The 21032-nt window shown below is 41.0% G+C and overlaps 2 protein-coding genes across 6 annotated transcripts in view; one reads left to right on the top strand and one right to left on the bottom strand.

The window, feature by feature from the left end:
- The window catches only part of kdm6a (lysine (K)-specific demethylase 6A), a 55273-nt gene that overhangs the window by 15182 nt on the left and 19059 nt on the right, over nt 1-21032 (bottom strand). For 3 of the 5 annotated variants that reach the window (XM_025903556.1, XM_003449589.5, XM_013274018.3), the window contains exons 7-13: nt 12685-12739; nt 12179-12213; nt 10564-10657; nt 5386-5512; nt 2374-2472; nt 1881-2100; nt 758-898 (exon numbers count right to left, since the gene is read on the bottom strand). In XM_025903556.1, coding sequence (XP_025759341.1) covers nt 758-898; nt 1881-2100; nt 2374-2472; nt 5386-5512; nt 10564-10657; nt 12179-12213; nt 12685-12739 — 771 coding nt within the window. Of the gene's footprint in view, nt 1-757; nt 899-1880; nt 2101-2373; nt 2473-5385; nt 5513-10563; nt 10658-12178; nt 12214-12684; nt 12740-14780; nt 14925-21032 lie in introns of those variants that run through there. The other 2 variants (XM_025903558.1, XM_025903557.1) reach the window with 2 other exon arrangements.
- On the top strand, nt 15153-20763 carry LOC109197602 (zinc finger BED domain-containing protein 1). The gene is made up of 2 exons (XM_019352974.2): nt 15153-19348; nt 19510-20763. The coding sequence occupies exons 1-2, from the start codon at nt 17909-17911 to the stop codon at nt 19618-19620; spliced, it is 1551 nt and encodes a 516-aa protein (XP_019208519.1). The 5' UTR covers nt 15153-17908; the 3' UTR covers nt 19621-20763.

Raw genomic sequence — 21032 nt, 5'->3', positions numbered from 1 at the left:
ACAAGAAAGTAGTTTGAACATCTCATATTCTGTTTGTTAACTCGAAAACACGCTGTAAAGTCACTAATGCAGACAGGATATCACTTGGTTCACTCTGATCAATACTTAGAATCACTAAAAATGACCTCATTACTGTTGTGGCACAGATGAAGCATGATGCAAATATGGTGATTTGAAGCCAAAATGAGGACTTAAGGATTTTACTAATATGCAAACTGAAAAAACAAGAAGGGTTACAACTGATGTGACAGTGGTGGAGTTGAGCCTCAGTCTTTTTTTCTAAGTCAGTTGTGGCAATCAAAACTTGCGTATGCCATTCATGACAAACACAGGTCAAATCCATGCATTCGTACTACTCGATATGCTACGCTCATTAGACATGCATTTTCAGCATTTTCGGTTGCAATGTCTGCGTAAGATTTGTGCCTTTTTGTAAAAAAAGAGTAGTGTGGCATGATGAGTTCTTTGTAGAAATCCTTAGTAATTCTAACACGTGCCTTTTGATGAGAGAGAGGCTATGAAGGGAAACTGCACTTTAGCAATTAAGCTTATTGGAAAATGGGCCTCACTCCAGTTCTTTCATGCTGTTTATCTTTGGATCCATATTGAACACCGATGCAAGCCAGAATTTTGGAAAATGACTATGATGTAGTTAAATCCTCTAAAAGTATGAGGGCAAGGCTTAAACAATCCACTTGAATTTACAGTTTAACTAGTTTATAAGAGACTGGAGTTTCCTTTATAAGCTGGATCTCACCTGCTGTGTCTGTGCAGTGTTCAGGGTCCCCTGCCTGGATGTGAGCTCAGCAGGAATGGGTAGGCTCCATGCCTCCTCAATACTAGGAAGCATTTTACTCTTATTCTGCAGACTACCTGGTTGTAGGTTACACAACTGAGCCTAGGAGAAATCGTGTAAGACACAAACTTTAGTGCTGAACTTGGGTTGGACAAAGAAAAAAAAAGGTACTAGAAAGGTTACTGCTCATGTACGTGCTGTGATCAAAAAATCTTCAAAGGAGCCCATTTAAAAAACAGAAGATAAAAACACTTTGGCTGGTTTTAATTTGGCTGGTCTCTGCTTCAAAGTCACCTTTTTGTGGATGTCTGAAAAGCTTGTAGCTATTTGTAGGTAAGTGGAAGTCCCATTTTGACCATTTGCACTTGCTAGTAGGGCAGATTGTGACATTTGATTTGTATTTACACACAGCTAGATACATTTCTCTGGTGTTATAGTAGAACTCCACACAGAGTCTGACTCTGGTGGCCAAACTCACGGGAACTTACTCAATATTAAAAAACTCACACGCCCGCTCTGGTTTTACCTCTCCTGAGCTTTTGACATGTTGTGAATTTCCAAGTGAAAACTGAAGCTGACCCAGCACTCAAAACCACAGTTGGATCAGTTTAAAACTTGATTGGTTGATGTTTGCCGTCTTTGCTTGAAGATCGCAGACGTGCAAGTGCAAGATGGGACTTCCAGAGAGCAATATTACAAACGCAGCCATGCTGAAAACATTCTGAATTCCACAAAAAGATGACCTTAAAGGAAAAATTACAAATTTGGTAAAGTTAAATTTTCTTGGGGCAATTCTCAGATGTTTTTGATCACACCTTATAGAGGTGATATACTAAAATGTTCAATGCCATGAAGGAATGCTTTACAATAAAGTGAGGGGAAAACACCAAAACAAAATACCAATATGAATCAATATTCATATCTCTGTTATCAGAAATCAAAAGGACAAACATGCAGCCTGCAATTCAAAAAGCTGATTGCTTTGGCAATGTTTGGCACTTAACACATCACTTTAATACACGCACACACCAAAATACACAACACGTAACAAAGTGCGTTGGGTTTATGTAAAGGCCAACTCTACCTGCAGCAGTTTGATACGTTGTGTGAGTGCAGCAGTGTTGAGGCAGGCCTTGCTGCGAGTAGCGTTGATGTAGCACTTGATAGCGTCGTGCGGCTGGCCGCAGGATTCGTAGAGAGTGCCCAGATCCATCCAGGCGGCGGCGTGGCTGTGGTCCAGTTGAACAGCACAGATGTAAGCCTGCAGTGCATCCATAGGCTGGTTCTGCTGCTGGTAAAGCACCCTGGACGCAGAGGCAAAGATAGGAAATTATTCTCTTGCCATCTTCCAGGATTTAGGTCCTTATCCTCTTACAAACTCACAGTTCTCAGGAGACATAACCTGTTCTTCATAATTCTAACAATAGATCCTTTCACACTTTTTCCATGTCCTCTATGCAGCTGCTGCTGCTTCTCCACCAGCCATTTTGAGTCAGACCTAAAGATCTTCACCTTCTTCGTTGTGACCTTAATCATACTTCTCAGCATAAACAACACATGACAAATTTTGTTCTTACCCTATAGAGCACCAGGTGTCAGCACTGGCCTCTGATTTATCAATGGACTGCCGGTAAGAGATGAAGGCATCCTGCACCTTCCCAATACTGGAGTAGCACCTTGAGGAGAGGAGATAAAGAAAGAAATAAGGACCAAAGAACAGTTGAACTATAAAAATATGACTGGTACCATTCTGGTGACCAATTTCTACCCTAAATCAGACAATTCAGGGTTTAGTCTGATGTTTGTTTTTAGGAACAAATTGACTGATGTGAAAACATTCAGAAGACAGTTGGGCATCTACTGGTTATGTGCCAGTTTACGCTTACACAGCCTACATACAACAGTTTATGCTGTAGTTTAAAATACAACACTGCACAACAGAACTTCAATACTGCACTAATACAGTGGTTTGCAGGGCTACCTTACTTTCCATCTCATCCATCTGAAACATTGTATAATGGAGAGGGGGGTTGCTAGATGGGACATGTAAATGCCTTTGTGCATTAAATTTAGTTTAACCAACTAGTTTTTCTGTTGCCAACTAGCAAAAGGAAGCAACATTTAGCTATCTAGTTGATGTTGCTGAGGAAAAATCTGCACTGAACTTCGTTCCAAACCATTTTCGCTTTTTATCACTTCTTCATGCATCTTAGCCCGCTTTTAAGACACCTTTATACACCAAGCCCCTTGATGTGCAGTCGACCGAGTCAAGTTACTTAAATCAACCAAAAACTGTCCTGTAGAATTTCCTGGGCTGTGAAAACCACACAAAACAGCTTTAATCATTCCTGTTTGCCCACGCATGAACTTAAGAACTGAAGCTATTTGCTACTCATCACAGAGACAGATACGTTTTCCATGCTTTTAGGTACTTTTTAACTAACATGCACACGTCTGTGAAGGTTCTTAGTCATCCAGGTCATCGTAGTCTAAGGCGCTAGGAAAGAAAAGTGTCTGGAATTCTTTACGTTTCCTTGAAAATGTTTCACCTCTCATCTGTGAAAAGTTTTGAGATCCCTTCCCAGACACCTTAAAGCCCACTCACATCCTGGGCCATTTGACCTTAGTAAATCACATGATAGGGTGGGGCTAGGTTTCACAATGGGTTCACCCGAAACCTTGGCTGATTGTGACACACACACACACACACACACACACACACACATACACACACACACACACACACACACACACACACACACACACACACACACACACACACACACACACACACACACACACACACACACACGTTTTTACACCTTGGCTCGTGTGATTAGGGAGAGGATCAATAGGGGTTCCATGACCCTCTTGGGGACATTCCCAATAGGGCTTAAATCTGGGACTCTCCACCAATTGCATTTAGAACTGAAAAAGCTTCTCAGATGAGAAGTGAAACGTCTTCAAGGAAACTCCAGGCGCTTTTCTTTCCAAGCTCCTTAGACTACCATGCACATGGTCTCACTCAGATGGCTATATCAAGAGCAAGAGCATCTTTCAGCTTCCAAGCAGTAGAAAAGCTTTTCTACCTCCACAGCTACTTGCCCTAATGAAAGATAGTGTCACGTAGGCTTGTAAGGCTTTGAATAATTGGCAAAATATTAAGAATACCTGCTGTTTCCCCAGATCTGGTGAGTGAAATTCTGGTATTTATTAGTCTGCTAGTTAGCACTAATTACCAGACATGTGTGTTGCTAATCTATACAGTTTACACATGCAGCCTGCTAAGCAAGCTGGGAACGCTACGCACTGTCCACATATGATCAACTGTTTTAAAGTTGAGGCTTCAAAACGCAGAGTCAAGAAACCAATGCAGATGGTGTTTTATGGTGAAGTGATTTTACAGTGTTGAATGCTGACTATTTTGCAGCAAGTTTCAACTTATTTTCCTGAATAACTAGAAACTCTTTCAGTCAGTCAACTGAACAGCACTCATTACCCTGATCCAGAGGAAGGTCCATTTATGTGGGTCATCGGGCAAGGCCGATTCTAGTGCACCAACATAGTGACTCAAGTAAAGACTGCTTGGTCTAAAAGGAATATTATGCAAAGACCAATAACCCAGTTAAGGGATGCCTTTTTTTTTGTTTTTCACTGCTTAGGCTGTAACCTCAAGGACAGCAGCACAGGAGCATGCATTTTAACATCCTGAAGCATTAGCTAGATTTTAAGGTTGCTAAAAAACAAACAAATTATCTTGTGATGCCTGTTTTTGGCAACAACTGGGGTTTTTTGTGATGAAAAGAAGATGACAACTAAATAAAAACTAATGAATTTGAAGAGATGAGATCCAATTAAGTTGTGCAGAAAGGTCGGACGAGTTTGGAAGTGATCCAATCAGAAATAATCTTCATATACAGTAAGGTCAGACAAAAGACTACGACTAAAACTAAATCAGAATTTGCTGTCAAATTACCGTAGTTTTCGGATCATAAGCCGCGACTTTTTTCCCACACTGTGAACACTGCGGCTTATACTGACGTGCGGATAATGCTTTTTTTTTTTTTTCCCATGCGGCCAAAAACATTTTGCCTGGTAACAGTAGACCAATAAAATTGATAAGTAGTATATATACACCGTATATATTTTTATCGGTTGTTAAGAGACGTTGTAATGTTGTTTTTGCAGCGTTCCGTAAAAAAACCATAAGCAACGTAATTTGTGTGTTACCCATACGTACATATACTTAAAGGTAGCCGTGTTACAGGCGCTGTTCGAGGAAAAAAAGCATTTGCAGTATGTATTTTTGTATGTTACCATAACGTTTATGTTACCATGTTTATGTTACCTTGCGGATTAAATTAAACGTTAAAAATCCTCACGTGTAATATTTCTGTGTAAATATCTTATAATTGAAACGCATACGGCTTAAAATCTGGTGTGGCCTGTACAAGCACAAAATTGATTTTCTTTCTACAATTAGAGCATGCGGCTTTTAATCAGGTGCACTCTGTAGTCCGGGATTTACGGTAAATTTCACAACACAAGACAAGATAATACACAAACAGCCGCATCCTTTGTTTTCATACCTGCCAAGAAAGTACCAAGACTGGCCAGAGTTTGGGTCTGCCTCTAAAGACTTTTGCAGACACTGGATGGCATAGCTGTCCTTGGTGCCTTTATCCCCCAACTGTTCCACTGTGTGATGCATCCAGCCTGAGAAGAGCAAAACAAAACATCAGCCTTCACGATTCAACTGTAACAAACCTCCTGGCTTTCTTTTTTATTTAGTGGTGATTACATACCAAAGGAGAATACAATTGTTATAAATCAAAATCCACATTTAAAAAAAAAAAAAAGTGTAATGAAAAAGGTAAGATTTCTGATAAGATTAAGTTCTGTCTGCCAAAGGAGAAAAAACCAAAACAGAAATCAAATAAATAAAAACTTGTTACTTCCTGAAACTTTAACAAGAGTAACAGTGGAAAAAGTGAAAGAAGCAGTTATATTCAAAACGCTTAAAGACTTGATATGAACCAGCCTTTACAAACAGCTCCTCCCTGCTTTCAAGCATGTGCGCACGCACACACAAATTGGGCAATTTCATGCAAACACAGAGGCTCAGGAAGACTGTAGTGAGAAACGACAAACCTCCCACACCCTTCGCCTATACACCTGCGGCAAGCTTCACAGGTCACCTTGACAACCCCAAGAGGCTAGGTTAGTAATGGTCTTAACAAGTGGGTAAGCAAGTGAGGGGTGGGGGGTGGGGGGTGGGGGGGGGTTGCTGTCTACATCATGGTAGAGAAAGAAATGGAATTGTCTCCACGTCCATGGAAAGAATCTAACATTACAGCTACCAAAAGCCTTACCAAAGGCTTCTACCAAAGTCAGCATACTGTACTGCTCTGCAACAGGTGCAACAGGTATATCAATCAATATCAATCAATCATAATCATGTTTTCACTTAGTCTGTGGTAGAATATGAAACCAACTAAAAATCTTTTATGTAAAGGCAGCAGCGTCCCTCTAGAAATAATTTTTTTGCATTAATGCCTCGCATAGTGTTTTTGCATCTCAAAGCACAAATAATGTACAGTGGCTTGCAAAAGTATTCGGCCCCCTTGAACTTTTCCACATTTTGTCACATTACAGCCACAAACATGAATCAATTTTATTGGAATTCCACGTGAAAGACCAATACAAAGTGGTGTACACGTGAGAAGTGGAACGAAAATCATACATGATTCCAAACATTTTTTACAAATAAATAACTGAAAAGTGGGGTGTGCGTAATTATTCAGCCCCCTGAGTCAATACTTTGTAGAACCACCTTTTGCTGCAATTACAGCTGCCAGTCTTTTAGGCTATGTCTCTACCAGCTTTGCACATCTAGAGACTGAAATCCTTGCCCATTCTTCTTTGCAAAACAGCTCCAGCTCAGTCAGATTAGATGGACAGCGTTTGTAAACAGCAGTTTTCAGATCTTGCCACAGATTCTCAATTGGATTTAGATCTGGACTTTGACTGGGCCATTCTAACACATGGATGTGTTTTGTTTTAAACCGTTCCATTGTTGCCCTGGCTTTATGTTTAGGGTCATTGTCCTGCTGGAAGGTGAACCTCTGCCCCAGTCTCAAGTCTTTTGCAGACTCCAAGAGGTTTTCTTCCAAGATTGCCCTGTATTTGGCTCCATCCATCTTCCCATCAACTCTGACCAGCTTCCCTGTCCCTGCTGAAGAGAAGCACCCCCAGAGCATGATGCTGCCACCACCATATTTGACAGTGGGGATGGTGTGTTCAGAGTGATGTGCAGTGTTAGTTTTCCGCCACACATAGCGTTTTGCATTTTGGCCAAAAAGTTCCATTTTGACCTCATCTGACCAGAGCACCTTCTTCCACATGTTTGCTGTGTCCCCCACATGGCTTGTGGCAAACTGCAAACGGAACTTCTTATGGTTTTCTGTTAACAATGGCTTTCTTCTTGCCACTCTTCCATAAAGGCCAACTTTGTGCAGTGCACGACTAATAGTTGTCCTATGGACAGATTCCCCCATCTGCAGATCTCTGCAGCTCGTCCAGAGTCACCATGGGCCTCTTGGCTGCATTTCTGATCAGCGCTCTCCTTGTTCGGCCTGTGAGTTTAGGTGGACGGCCTTGTCTTGGTAGGTTTACAGTTGTGCCATACTCCTTCCATTTCTGAATGATGGCTTGAACAGTGCTCCGTGGGATGTTCGAGGCTTGGGAAATCTTTTTGTAGCCTAAGCCTGCTTTAAATTTCTCAATAACTTTATCCCTGACCTGTCTGGTGTGTTCTTTGGACTTCATGGTGTTGTTGCTCCCAATATTCTCTTAGACAACCTCTGAGGCCGTCACAGGGCAGTTGTGGTCTCTAGATGTGCAAAGCTGGTAGAGACATAGCCTAAAAGACTGGCAGCTGTAATTGCAGCAAAAGGTTGTTCTACAAAGTATTGACTCAGGGGGCTGAATAATTATGCACACCCCACTTTTCAGTTATTTATTTGTAAAAAATGTTTGGAATCATGCATGATTTTCGTTCCACTTCTCACGTGTACACCACTTTGTATTGGTCTTTCACGTGGAATTCCAATAAAATTGATTCATGTTTGTGGCTGTAATGTGACAAAACGTGGAAAAGTTCAAGGGGGCCGAATACTTTTGCAAGCCACTGTACATATTCAGATTTTAAATGGTCAACTCCATAGTCTGTATTCTGTGTGACTGTTTTAAGGTCTGCAGGTTTGTGCAGGCTATACTGCATTTTCTTCATTCTTTTAATCAGTTAGTATTTTTAAGAGAAAAGTGCAAGAAAAAAGATTAGGTAATCTGTTTTCCAAAGATACATCACAGCACCTTTACATGATCTCTCACATTTTTCATCTCTTTCGTGGCACTTAGTTTTTTACTTGTCACTGAAAAAAGTGTAATTAGTCTTCTTGTGTTGCAAACTACCTCTGGAAATATCTTCCTATTGAATTTAACAAAATGTAGTGATACCCTGGGTGAGCTGATCTCACAGATTTGCAGGTGGAACTACAGGGTTTCACAGCTGTTTTATTTAATTTCAGTACCAAAAAAAATACAATGACTCAAAACCAAAACAATTCATGCACTCATTCGCCCCCTGCTTTCAAATGATTTTGCAGCACAAAACATGAAATTGCTAAACAAATCAAATAAACTCAACCACATAAGCAGTTCAAATAAAAAACCCCCCACTATATTCCGCAAAAAACTGTAGGAGAAGAAAATACAGTTCAGCACATTTCCATTCATTTCCAATAGTTCAGAGGACAACAAAATACTCCCGATAGCATATGTAGTCATACTATTAGCATGAGAAAAAAAAAAAGAAGCAAGATTGCACAAGCTTGACAGACAGATTGGGGAGCATCAGCAGTGATGCAGACACTGTGCTGGGCCGTGGTTTACTAGTCAATCTATGCCCTCAAGTATGGTCCAGAGCTTTGAGTATTGGCCAATAGAATGAAATCAAGGATATAAGTGGTGGAAATGAGTTTTCTCCAAAGGGTGGCTGGCCTCTCCTTCAGAGACAGGGTGAGGAGTTCGGTCATTTGGGAGGCACTTAAGAGCTGTTTTCCTCTCCACTGAAAGAGGCCAACTGAGGTGGATCGAGCATCTGATGAGGCAAGGTGGTCCAAGAGCTATGCTAATGACAGCACAGCGCGCTGGAACACAATGAAACTCTAAGTCAGGATAGCCATGGCTGTCTAAGATCCCAGAGTTCATGTGGACTGCTGTGTCTGTAGATTGTCAATGGAACCAGGTTTCAGTTATCATCAAGACCAAGGAGTCACAGGCATAGTGATTTCCAGCAATTAGTAATTCCGTGAAATTTTCTGGTCAGTCCAGCTTCCCTGCTTCTGCTCTTGCTCTCTATGACATCTGTCAGACTTGACAGCAATCCATGGCAATTCCTAGTGGTCTCACTAGGTTGGCAGGGCTATTGCAAGCATCGTAAATCTTCTGTAATGGGAAGTTTTAGCCAAAAACCTATTTCCAGCAAGTCCTGATAGGTACAACAGTGTTTACCACAACTATATACAAACATACTAAGCTAAACACACCAAACAAACCTATCTGTGTGCCTCACTACCTTGGTTATCTTGGTATTTTGGTGAGCCTGTGCAAAGTATACTGTCAGTTTCTGCTGTGGTCTTCTGCTGCTGTAGCCCATCTGCTTCAAGGTTCAACATGTTGTGCATTCCTGCCTTGGTTGTAACCAGTGCTTATCCGAGTTACTGCTGTCTTTCTATTAATTCAAAACATTCTGGCCATTCTTCTCTGACTTCTGGCATGAACATAGATAACTGCTGCTCACTGGATAGTTCCTACCAGACCAGTCCTCCTGGCACCAACAACCATGCCATGTTCAAAATCACTAAAATCATCTTCCTTCCCCATTCTGATGCTCAGTTTGGACTACAATAAGTCATCTTGTTCTTGTCTATATACCCAAATACAACGAGTTGCTATCCTGTGACTCACTGATTAGATATCTGCATTAACAAGCAGTTAAATAGGTATAGTTAATACAGCAAGTGTATATAAAAAACACAATTTACCAACATCATCACAGTGTGTGTGGCCCTTTCAATTTTTTTTAATATAAATGTATGCATTTACACATTTACACACACACACACACACACACACACACACACAAAGAAACCAATGCCTGAGTAAATAAAGCCAGGATTATTCAAACTAAATAAAAATCCACTTATTACAACATTTGATGTAAAAATACAATGATTATAGCATTCGCTGGTTGCAGATGTTTCTTTCTCCCCACCCAATTCTTTGCAGGAACACTAAAAACACTAATATCTAAAAAAAAAAAAAAATCATTAGTCAAAAAAGTAATTGACTGAATACCCAATTATAGGCAGATGACCAGAACAAGACTGCCTCTAGGATTTAATATCTAAAATAAGGAGTATTAGTCCACAAGATAATGGAAGTCATCACTTAATCAATGTTGATTTGTATGGGGGAATGTGTGCAGCAAGAACCAATGCCACACAGCGCAATATTTACCAGTCTAAGCTCATTTGCAATACATGTCTCTAGCTCTGTTATGGACCTATCTGAAAACCACTTCACTGCATGCAAAGCAGTTTGTGATCTGAGTGCCAAAACCTGAAGATACTTTCAGCCAGTTTAATCCGCTACATTTCACATGTGGACATGAGCATCGGCCTACATCAGCAAAGGTCACTCACCAAGTTGTTGCAGTGTGGTCGCCTTCACCTGTGCAGGAAGATTTTCCGTCTGCAACAGACTTTCATACGCTTCCTTCGCTGCTCTGTATTTCTTCTGCGGGGAGAACAGGAAGAGGAGGACAAGCAAGAGAAGTAGACATGGGGGTTTGTTTAAGCCAGACAGGAAAGCCAGTGTTTTATGGTTCTATCTAGACAGACAAAGACTTTAAAGACCTCCTCACACTCATAATGTCCTTCCATACACAGACACACACACGGGGGAGGGTCACTGTGAAAGAGCACAGGCCTGCCAGACTCAACAAGTCTGGCAGGTGTGTGTGTCTGCACTTTAATGTATGTGTGCTTTAACGAAAAGGAACGCTTTATATTTTGGGGAAATCTGAGCTGCCTGCTGGTGAACCAAGGGTTTGTTTTAACTTAGTGAGCTTACTGACCTTTAGTCTAGATCATCAGGTAGAGTAATGTCAGTGCATACACAGAATCTTCTCTTATCAGGTCTAAAATAGCCTTTTAAAAACCAACCCACCAGACTGTGTATGTGCAGACCTTGCACATACACAGTCTGGCTCTAGACTCTTCCTGTCTGCACACAATAAAAACACCTCTGGGCAAACACTGACACTTGGGCACACAAGCAAGAGAGATTCTTCAATGTTCCTTCCTGTGTCGACTAATGATTGTCATTGAACCTGAAGGCAAACAACCAAATGAAAAGCTGCATTTGGAACTACTACAACTGAAGAATTGCAATGGGGGGAAAATTGTTGGTAATGAAACCCTGCCATTACCTACAAGATCTGACATTTAGAGTCATTTAGTTTTAGATAATACTTGAACAAAACACTGTTACTGTAGTTAAATGACACATTTTCCAACAGGTCTTGATCATGTTGTTTCAACATGATAGTAACAGTAATGGTTCTTATATAGTGCTTTTCTACTCTACCTGAGCACCCAAAGCGCTTTGTAGAACATGCCTCATTCACCCATTCAAAAAAAAAAGCACTTTTTTTCTATGCCTAAGTGCTTTCTACCTAACATTCACAGACATTTACACTCTGATGGATGCATCAACTTGGGATCTGTGACTGGAGCAGCCAGGGATCGATCCAACAACTTTCCACTTAGTAAATAACCTGCTCTACCCCCAGTGCAGCATATTTTCATAATGGTATACTGAGGAGTGCATTAACATATTCAAACTTGGTCTAAACAAGGCAAAGGGACAGATACATGTAAATAAAAACAGTACCTAGATATAGTAACTCATCTACACCAGTGGTCTAGTACAAAGTAGGGGTGTAATGTACCTATATATGCCCTGAATCATTCCCAGCGGCCTTTGAGCCAAACAATAATAGTTAACAGTTAAAGCTTTATATTATTGGTGTTGTTCATCATAATGGAGTTTTTTTTAAATAATTGAATTATGACTAAACAGTACAGTTGTTCTTATAAGCCGCAGTATCTTAGTTCTTAAAAAGGCTGGATTACACTGAAGGTCTTCCCTTGTCAGAGAAATTGTTAAATCAATATAAAGTTATAGCAGGTGCGTAGTGCTATATTAATTGAGTACAACCTGAAATTGTTTGGCCCACATTTATCGATTGCTTACCTGGATCTCATATAAATGAGCGATGTGGAACTGAACTGTGGGGGTTAAAAAGAAGAGAAAATTAGAAATTCAGTTCATTTGTGAAATAAAACAAACAAACAAAAAACCCAAACAAAGAGAGAAATTAAGATAGATAATGGATCCATGAAGCTCAGTGGGTACAGACTGCTAACACTATGGAGCACAGATGGGAGGGGGAGTAGGACACTTTCCCCAGAGTGTACATGTAATCTGAAATCACAGTGTGTATCTGCAATGTGCTTAAAAGCACTTCCAGCTCGCTCTCTCTCCTTGTGCTGTCTCCTAGGCAACCCCAGTCTTGGGCAGAGTCAGCAGGGAAACAAGCAGCAGAGAGAGAGGGAAAAAAAATCTGCTCTGTAGAAATATTCCTATGCCCTTTCAATATGTGTTACATACCACTAGCAACACGGCACATCATATGTGATCATACTTTAAGTTGTAGTGTGTGACTGGTTGGCTGGAACAATTATAGCACCTATACTTACTTTCAGCTTTGGACAAAGTGCAGAGCTTGGAGTCGATCAAAGCCAGCTGAAAATGCTGCAGAGAGAAAATTAAATAATTTTAGTGTGAATGCAAATTCACACAAATCAAACATCTCTGTGACAAGATTAAAAACAAACAAACTACAACTATTTAACCTAGTTTTTTCCGAGAGCACAGAGCACTGGAGTGATGCTTTTAAGGAAATCGTGGAGAAATTTCTATTCTTCTCCAACTAATGTGCATTACCCAAATCCCCAGCATTTATAATAAACCATAAATGAACTCTTGCCACTGCAACAAGAGAGGACACTGATAGCTGGAAAAGCTAAGGCACAAATCTCACCCCTCCTTTCTCCTGTCCAACTTGTCCTCAAAATGAGACGCTGATATCCAGTGGCAGGCTATTAATGGCATCCAATTCCATCATCTGAACTAGGGTTTCTGGGTAAGGCAGATGTCTGCAGAGGCCAAGGCGTGGCACAGTACCAGGAAATGCCTTCTATATGGGGTCACTGAACTGATTAGCCCAAGTCACACAGCTCTTCTGGCCTTCTCGGACTCCCTTTAGTTCTTCCACAAAATGCCAAGATGTTGCTGACACATTGCTGTAATTTTAACTGTATTCAAGTTCATTATAAGAGAAAGTGAAATGTAAAATTCCAGCAAGATGTCCTGTCTATAAGTGGCTTCAAAGTGACAGTTTTCATTGCAGTTTATTTCGGTAGTTAACTAATCTTCCAATTTTTCTTCAATTAGTCAACGATCATTTCAGTTATTCTTATCTCCACTTCCAGTGGGTAAACCTCCTCTTCTAGGCTCCAGTGTTTCACCTAGTCAAGTCTTCCCACCTGTGAATATCACTGTGTTGTCTCAGCCCACAGCAAATTAAAATAATAACTTGTACTAATTACTATTCAGAATAAACACTAATAATAATGTGAGAAAAAAACAAACCAAACAAACTAGCATACAGTAAACCATTAAACAGGAGTAGCTACATTATCGCATTTCACTCTTTAGCTAACAAAACTAAAATGGTGTTCACTTAGCAAGCATCATGCATGAGAAGGTTCCGATAGGTAATCTAACATAAACATTACTGGACAAATTTTAACCTAAACAAAGTATTAACGCGATGCACTGAAATCCCTAAAACTGAAGCATTCAGAGCTGACGTCACAGCTCCAGGGTGCCGGCGTTTTAAATGCTCGTGCACAGCAGTAGTCCTGTCATGGAAGGAAAGCGCCAGTTTGCACAGTCTGCATTTAACTTTTGTTTAAAATCTCAGTTTCCATTTTCTTCCGTCCTCCTGTTTTGCCCTTCGCGCTACGTTCTTCTTCGTTAGTATTGTCTGCAGTCTTAGCAGAAGATATAGGTGATACTGCCCTATGGCTTCCTGTAGTGTATTGCAGTTACAAAAATACATTTACAATATGATGCATCGACAATAAAATTCCCCATGAATTTTTATAGTGGATGTCATCGATTATTTGGACAAATCATTGGAGCCCTTTTGCAGTCGCCTAGGGCTGCTGCACTGTAACCCTATGCAGTCCCAAATAATGCTTTGTGTATTTAAAAAGGCACCACTAGAATCTGGGTCAGTAAAACCTGTCAGCACCTGAGCACGAGGAAAATCCCAAAACCGGGAACTTCTTTCAATGACACGCACACTTTTGGAACAAACTGTACTGCTGCTGTTGCTGAACTCTGCTGGTCAAATCGAAGAGGATTTCTTGCTTTAACCTTAAAGGCAAGCACCGGTATCAGCCGTCCATGCTGGGGAAAAAGACAGCTACGAGCACAGGCACACACATAAAAAGGAGGGGCCCGCTGTCTTGGAGCGACAGCAGCCGCACAGACGGTCAATGTCAGCCAGATAAAAATCAAGAGCCGTCCAGCTGGATCTTTCTTTGCATGCTTCACCCTGGGCCAGTGGAGCTGACACACACACACGCACACACACACGGAACCCTGCTTAGGACAAACTCCCTTTTAAACAGCGCTACGAGCCACTAAACACCAGACACTCTTACTGCATCCACATGCTTTAATGTCAGAGTCAAGCAACAGAGGCAAAGACAAATGCTTTTACCTAGATCGCTTTCACATCACACTCCTCCTGGAACCCCACAGCATCCTCCTGTAGATCTCCGCCTCAGCCTCTTCTATCCTTTCCCTCCTTCCCTTTCACACTTGCTCTACCATCAGGCAGATAATGCAGCAGGATTGTCAGCTTGGCATTCCACCTCCCTCCCCATGTCTCGCTTTCCTCACTCTCTCTCTGTCTCTTTGCAATCTTTCTTTTTGTCTCTCTCCCTCCCTCTCTCACTCCACCTCCTTCCCCCTCTTCTATCCTGGTGTCACTGATTACTATTCAGCAGACGGCTGTGGTGGAGAGTACCGAGAGATGACACACAATACCTCAAAGCTGGAACAGGCAGGGAAACACCACCTCTACATCCCCCCCTCCCTCACCCAACCCAAATCTCACCTCTCTTTCTCAGCTCAAAGCTCTTCTCTATGGCTACGCAGCTCTACAGACGCAGCCAACTCATATAACCTCAATTTAAAGCACAATGGGGCCAAATCATTTCCTCTTCTCTCATTAACCACATTAGCAGACACTAATGGGATGAAATTGTCTGCGCTTTATGTGAAATCCAAGTTTGGTGCAGTTACATGCAGTGATTCACATTGCAATGTGTTCTTAGAAACTCAAGGCATCTCAGTCACTTGATGCTCTGCGCCTTGAAACATGCATCCTTCATGAAAGTCCATTTCTACATTCCCTCCCTCTCCCTCCCGCATGCATCCACTACAGAAAACAGTTTCTGATTTCTTTCTCATTTCTCTTTCTTACATTTATTCAATCTCAGCTCCTCTGCGAGAGAGACCACCCTTCCCTTTAGATAAGTGGGGCAGTTGTGTGTGTATATGTGTTGGCAGCAAGCCAGAACAAACAGGGAGGGGTGGCCTCCAACACCGAGTGAAGACGTGCAACGCGTGCAGCCTAGTTAGCTCCACAGAGCACCGTGTGTATAAACTCTTAAAACCTTTGGTAATAAACTATAAACTGAAAGCGTTAAGCTTTAGGAAATACTTCTTTCACCATTAACCAATACAGAATATTTGCTTGATATAGTTAAGACACGTGTCATGCATCTTAAATTCCGAGTGCTGCACACTTCGTTTCTTGCACATATACAGGACTGTCGGTATTGTTCTGGAAATGTAATTCACCCTGCTGAGTACATGCACATATTCACATCACTTCCTCTTGTGTCATCTTATCTGTTAATCTGATGACAGTGTGTTTTCTTTGGAGAGAGAATTGTTTAAATGTGTATGCTGCAGCTTTTTGCATCAATGACAAATTTATTTGAATTCATAGACCTCTGAACCGTACACCTCAAACGTGTTTCGGCAGGATTTCTACTCACATTCAAACTAGGTTACTTAGTCTGACTGAAAAAAAGAAAGTCAGGCAGATCAGGCAACACTAACTCACAACTTACTTTTAAGACTTTGTTTTTAAGAGAAAGTGACCACCTCGACCTTTTTCCTTCTGGATCCTCCATGGGCATCAGAGGAGAGGAGGAGCTCCTGTGCTGCTGACTGAGATCACAGCGATATGTTTCTGAGTTTGTGTGTCTGGCACTTATTATACCTTCCCCAAAAGATTGAGTAATGTATGAACTTCATATTTTGGAAGTCTGGAAGAATACTACTGCAGTGTTTCCTGTGCTATTTTCTGACTGTGGTCATTCAGAGTATTAAATACTGATTATACACTGATGCACCTATTGCTGCAATATTGACACTTACTTGTACCTTATTGGAATTTAATCTTTTCTTAGTTAGTTTTTTATTCTTAGTTCTGGTTATTTGAACTGTTATTTCATAAATAAATCACCATAAATAAAATCCTCTGCAATGGCAGTATAATAAATATTACTTTTGTATGACTTGTAATATCCAGTTTGCTTGTCTAAACTTTTGTAGTGCACTGGCATAAGTATACTAGTGCACACTACTGCTTATTACAAACTCATGTGACAGAACGTCTGAAACAGGACAAAGCCTAGGATCAGATAGCAATCAATCCCCAAAGGGATCCCCGACAACAGATCGGCAGCTAAGTCAGAATGCCTTTTGCCTTTTGTTACTGTCTGGACAACTCACAGATGTCTGAGGATTATAGACACACGGGATAGATGATCCTGCAGCCTGTGTTGATCCAAAGGACTAGGGAGGTCAGATTTATCTAAAAAGTTAAAAGGCTCTTATCCGTGATTGTACATCGGAATTCATGAAACTTAAGTGGCATGAATGCAAAATGATTCAATTGTTCCAGCACTCTCATCAGGCAAGGACACTCTGCTGATGACTCGAGTCAAAATGTATATATTTGTTCTAGCTGCACTTCTAGCAGCTGTAGGTGCAGAACCTTTAGATGTGCAAGGAACAAAGTAAGACTGTATAATACACTTCATAACCACCCACAATAGCAAATGCTTCCAGTATCCCTCCAATATTAGCTGATATGACAACCATGCAAAGGTTGTTATGACAACGTTACAAGATAGCTCGCCTGCTTCCCTATGGCTTTACTTCTGACTACATTTATAACATCACGTCAGACCACAGCTAGCATTGTCGCCCCAAGTCCTTTGTGATGGACAGTTCAAGATATTTAGAATATTACAACTGAAATCAGTAACTTCATTATTAAAATGTGTGAGACAACATCTGTTCAGTAGTCCTCTACAGTGCATCCTCTTAAGTTAGACATTATTCTGCAGCCTCAGTATAGCAACCTCAGATCAACCATTTTATGTGTGCATGCATGCTTCAGTTCAGTCCAACATATTTTACCATCTCAGTGAAAATACACAAAACAAGACAAGGTGGAAGATATGACACTACTGAATAGGGATGTAAGAAAATATCGATACAACGAAATATCGCGATATTTCGTGCAATGATACTGAATCAATATTCAAAATCAGTGTTATCGATTTTTTTTTTAATGAAAAATTACATGCATTTACTGTTTTTACTTTTGTATGTTGCAATTCAAACTCCGGCCACTGGTTTGCAGTTTTTACCGCCTTTACTTTGACGTAAAAACAAGGTCTCGCGATAACTGTAGAAGCGTCTAGTTTGCCAAAACCAACGAAGTAGAACAGTGGATGTGTGGCCAATTGTGCTAGCTAACTGATGACTGAAGAGGAGAGGATACAGCCGGCTCCCGCAGCTTTCAAAGCTGATGTGTGGACTTATTTTGGATTTAGGACAAAAGAAGGCGGTAAAGACTATGACAAGAGCTATGCAGTCTGTAAAATCTGCACCGCCAGAGTCAAATATTCCGGTAACACAGCAAATTTAAGAACACGCGTGTCTAGACACCATAGCAACGTAGCATCAAATGCTAATTTTAAAACGAAACGAGGTGACCCCGCTCAACGGACAATTGAAGAAGTTAACTTTTCGAAACTACCAGCATCTTCAACTCGTGCAACAAAAATAACGCAGTCAGTACTTGTTTTTATTTGCAAAGACATGCGCCCTCTGAGTGTTGTGGAGAATAAAGGATTTCGTAATGTGATTAAAACGCTGGAGCCCCGTTACACCGTTCCTTCCCGACAACACATCACGGACATCGCTCTGCCAAAGTTGTACCAAGAAGTCAAAGCGACAGTGCTGGACTCCCTCAGCTCGGCAGAGACCGTTGCTTTGACATGCGACGCTTGGACTTCGAGAGCCACTGAATCGTACGTAACTGTTACAGCACATCACATAACGGACCAGTGGAACCTTCAGTCTCATGTACTACAAACACGAGCCATGCATGACAGTCACACAGGTGAGCACATTGCAGCGTTACTAACTGACACTGTGGCTGAATGGGGATTGAACACAAAGGACCTTGTTGTTGTTACCGATAATACACCAAACATGGCTCTCGCAGCTAGACTTGCAGGCATGACGCACATACAATGTTTTGCACACAGTCTGAATCTCGCCTCACAGAAAGCACTGAAAATACAATCCGTGGTGCGACTTCTCGGGAGGATCCGACGTGTAACAGCCTTTTTCAGGCGCAGCACCACAGCCAGCAACCAGTTGAAGCAGAAACAGTGCCTCCTTCAGCTACCAGCTCACAGATTGATCACGGACATAACAAGGTGGAACAGCTCCTATGATATGATAGAACGATTTTTAGAACAGCAACCAGCCATCTGTGCAGCTCTGCTTTCTGCAGAAGTTAGGAAGAGTGAAAAAGAAATTTTCACATTAAGTAAGTCTGACATCACATGTGTAGAAGAAGTTGTCAGGGCACTCAAGCCTATGAAGGACGCCACCCTGGTGATGTCAGAGGAGAGTATGCCAACCCTGTCCATCATTGCTCCTCTTCATGCCAAGCTTGTGATGGGTGCACAAGAAAGTGTTGATGATGCACCGACAGTAAGGGACATTAAAACTGCCATAGCAGAAGATCTGGGAAAGAGATATGTAAATGAGAGGGAGACACTATGGATGGCATCAACAGTTGATCCTTGGTTTAAGGACCTGCCCTTCCTGTCTGAAGCAGAGACCAGTGAGACCTATTCCAGACTGTTGGACACTGTGGTGACTGTGATAAAGAAGGAAAAAAATGTAAGTAAATAAATGAATTTATTTGGAAAAGTTCAACTGACGTTATAAGCAAGTGAATAAAGTTTAAAAAAAAAACGCATATTGATGACATTTGTCATTAAATATTAGTGAAAAACAGGGTGAATCTTGGATTTGAATTTTGACTTTCTGACATTTTTCAGCAGCAAGAGAATAAGGAGACTGACAAACAGGTGGAGGAAAGAATGTCACAGAGGAGGCTCATCACCCACATATCAAAGACAGCTTTGACTCCATCCCTCGGCCACCCCTAAAGAGACAGAGGACCTCATGTGCATTCCTCATGTGCGTAGCTCGGAGCTACGCTTGCCTCTACTAGTGACAATACTGCACCAAAATCAGAACATGATGTTGCCGCAGCTGAGATCAAGAGGTATAGAGATGAGACCCCTTTGCCTCTCACAGGAAATCCTCTCAGTTGGTGGAAGGACCATGAACAGGAATACCCTCACCTATCCAAAGTAGCAAAGAGTTTCCTATGCATTCCTGGAACAAGTGTCTCTGCAGAGAGAGTTTTCTCCTCTGCAGGAGACATAGTAAATGCACAGAGAAGTGTCCTGAGAGCTGACCATGTCGATCAGCTTGTATTCCTGCACAAAAATCTGGAAATTGAACAATAACCACTGAGAAAACACTAAACATGTAAAATCTCTGATATGAGAATGTTTGACATTTTGGTTGAGTCTCATAAGCACTTTTATTTAGATGAGTAAATTCCTTTTTTCAGGTTGTACTAAAAGTGTTCCATTGATGGACACTGCAGAGCTGTACTTTATTTTAATAGCACTTTACATTGTTTGTTAATGTTTACTTGGATGGATTCTTCAAGCAATTTCATTTTTGATTTATATATTTGTTTATGTTAAGGTCACATAAAAAGTGCTTTGTTTTGATGCTCCATAGAGCAGTTTTTGGATAAGTATTTTACAATCATAGTACTTAGAAAGACTTCAGTGTTACATGTTTACTTTTTTCATGTTAAAAAAAATACTTGATATTTCAGTAAAGTAGTTTTTGTTTGTTTATTTGACATGACTTCTAATAAGGCAGATGTTAATTTCTCCATTCATTTTGAACTTAGAGAGAGTGTTTTTGTTTCAGATGTTTCATGTCAAGCATTTAACAGTTTGGACTGTTTACTGTGGGTTTTCCAAACTAAATTCAGTCCTACTAAACACAAATATCGTCTGGCTTTTAGTATCGCAATGTATCGTATCGTCTACCCTGTATTATGATACATATTGTATCGCCAGATTCTTGCCAATACACACCCCTACTACTGAAAGTAAAATCCTTAAAACACAGACTGGATTCTGTCTCAAACTTCATATCTATTTAGATTTACAGACACTATCTCTACTTTTAAGATTAAGCTTAAAACAGTCCTTTTTGCTAAAGCATATAGTTAGAACTGGACCAGGTGACCCTGAATCCTCCCTTAGTTATGCTGCAATAGGCATAGGTTGCTGGGGCACTCCCATGATGCATTGAGTTTTTCCTTTTCAGTCACCTTTCTCACTCACTATGTGTTAATAGACCTCTCTGCATTGAATCGTACTTGTTATTAATCTCTGTCTCTCTTCCACAGCATGTCTTCTATCCTGTTTTCCTTCTCTCACCCCAACCGGTCGCATCAGCTGGGTGGTCCTCCCTGAGCCTGGTTCTG

This window comes from Oreochromis niloticus, linkage group LG16 (genome assembly GCF_001858045.2).
Source record: "Oreochromis niloticus isolate F11D_XX linkage group LG16, O_niloticus_UMD_NMBU, whole genome shotgun sequence".
Taxonomy (NCBI): Eukaryota; Metazoa; Chordata; class Actinopteri; order Cichliformes; family Cichlidae; genus Oreochromis; species Oreochromis niloticus.
This window is presented reverse-complemented; position numbering and strand designations above follow the sequence as displayed.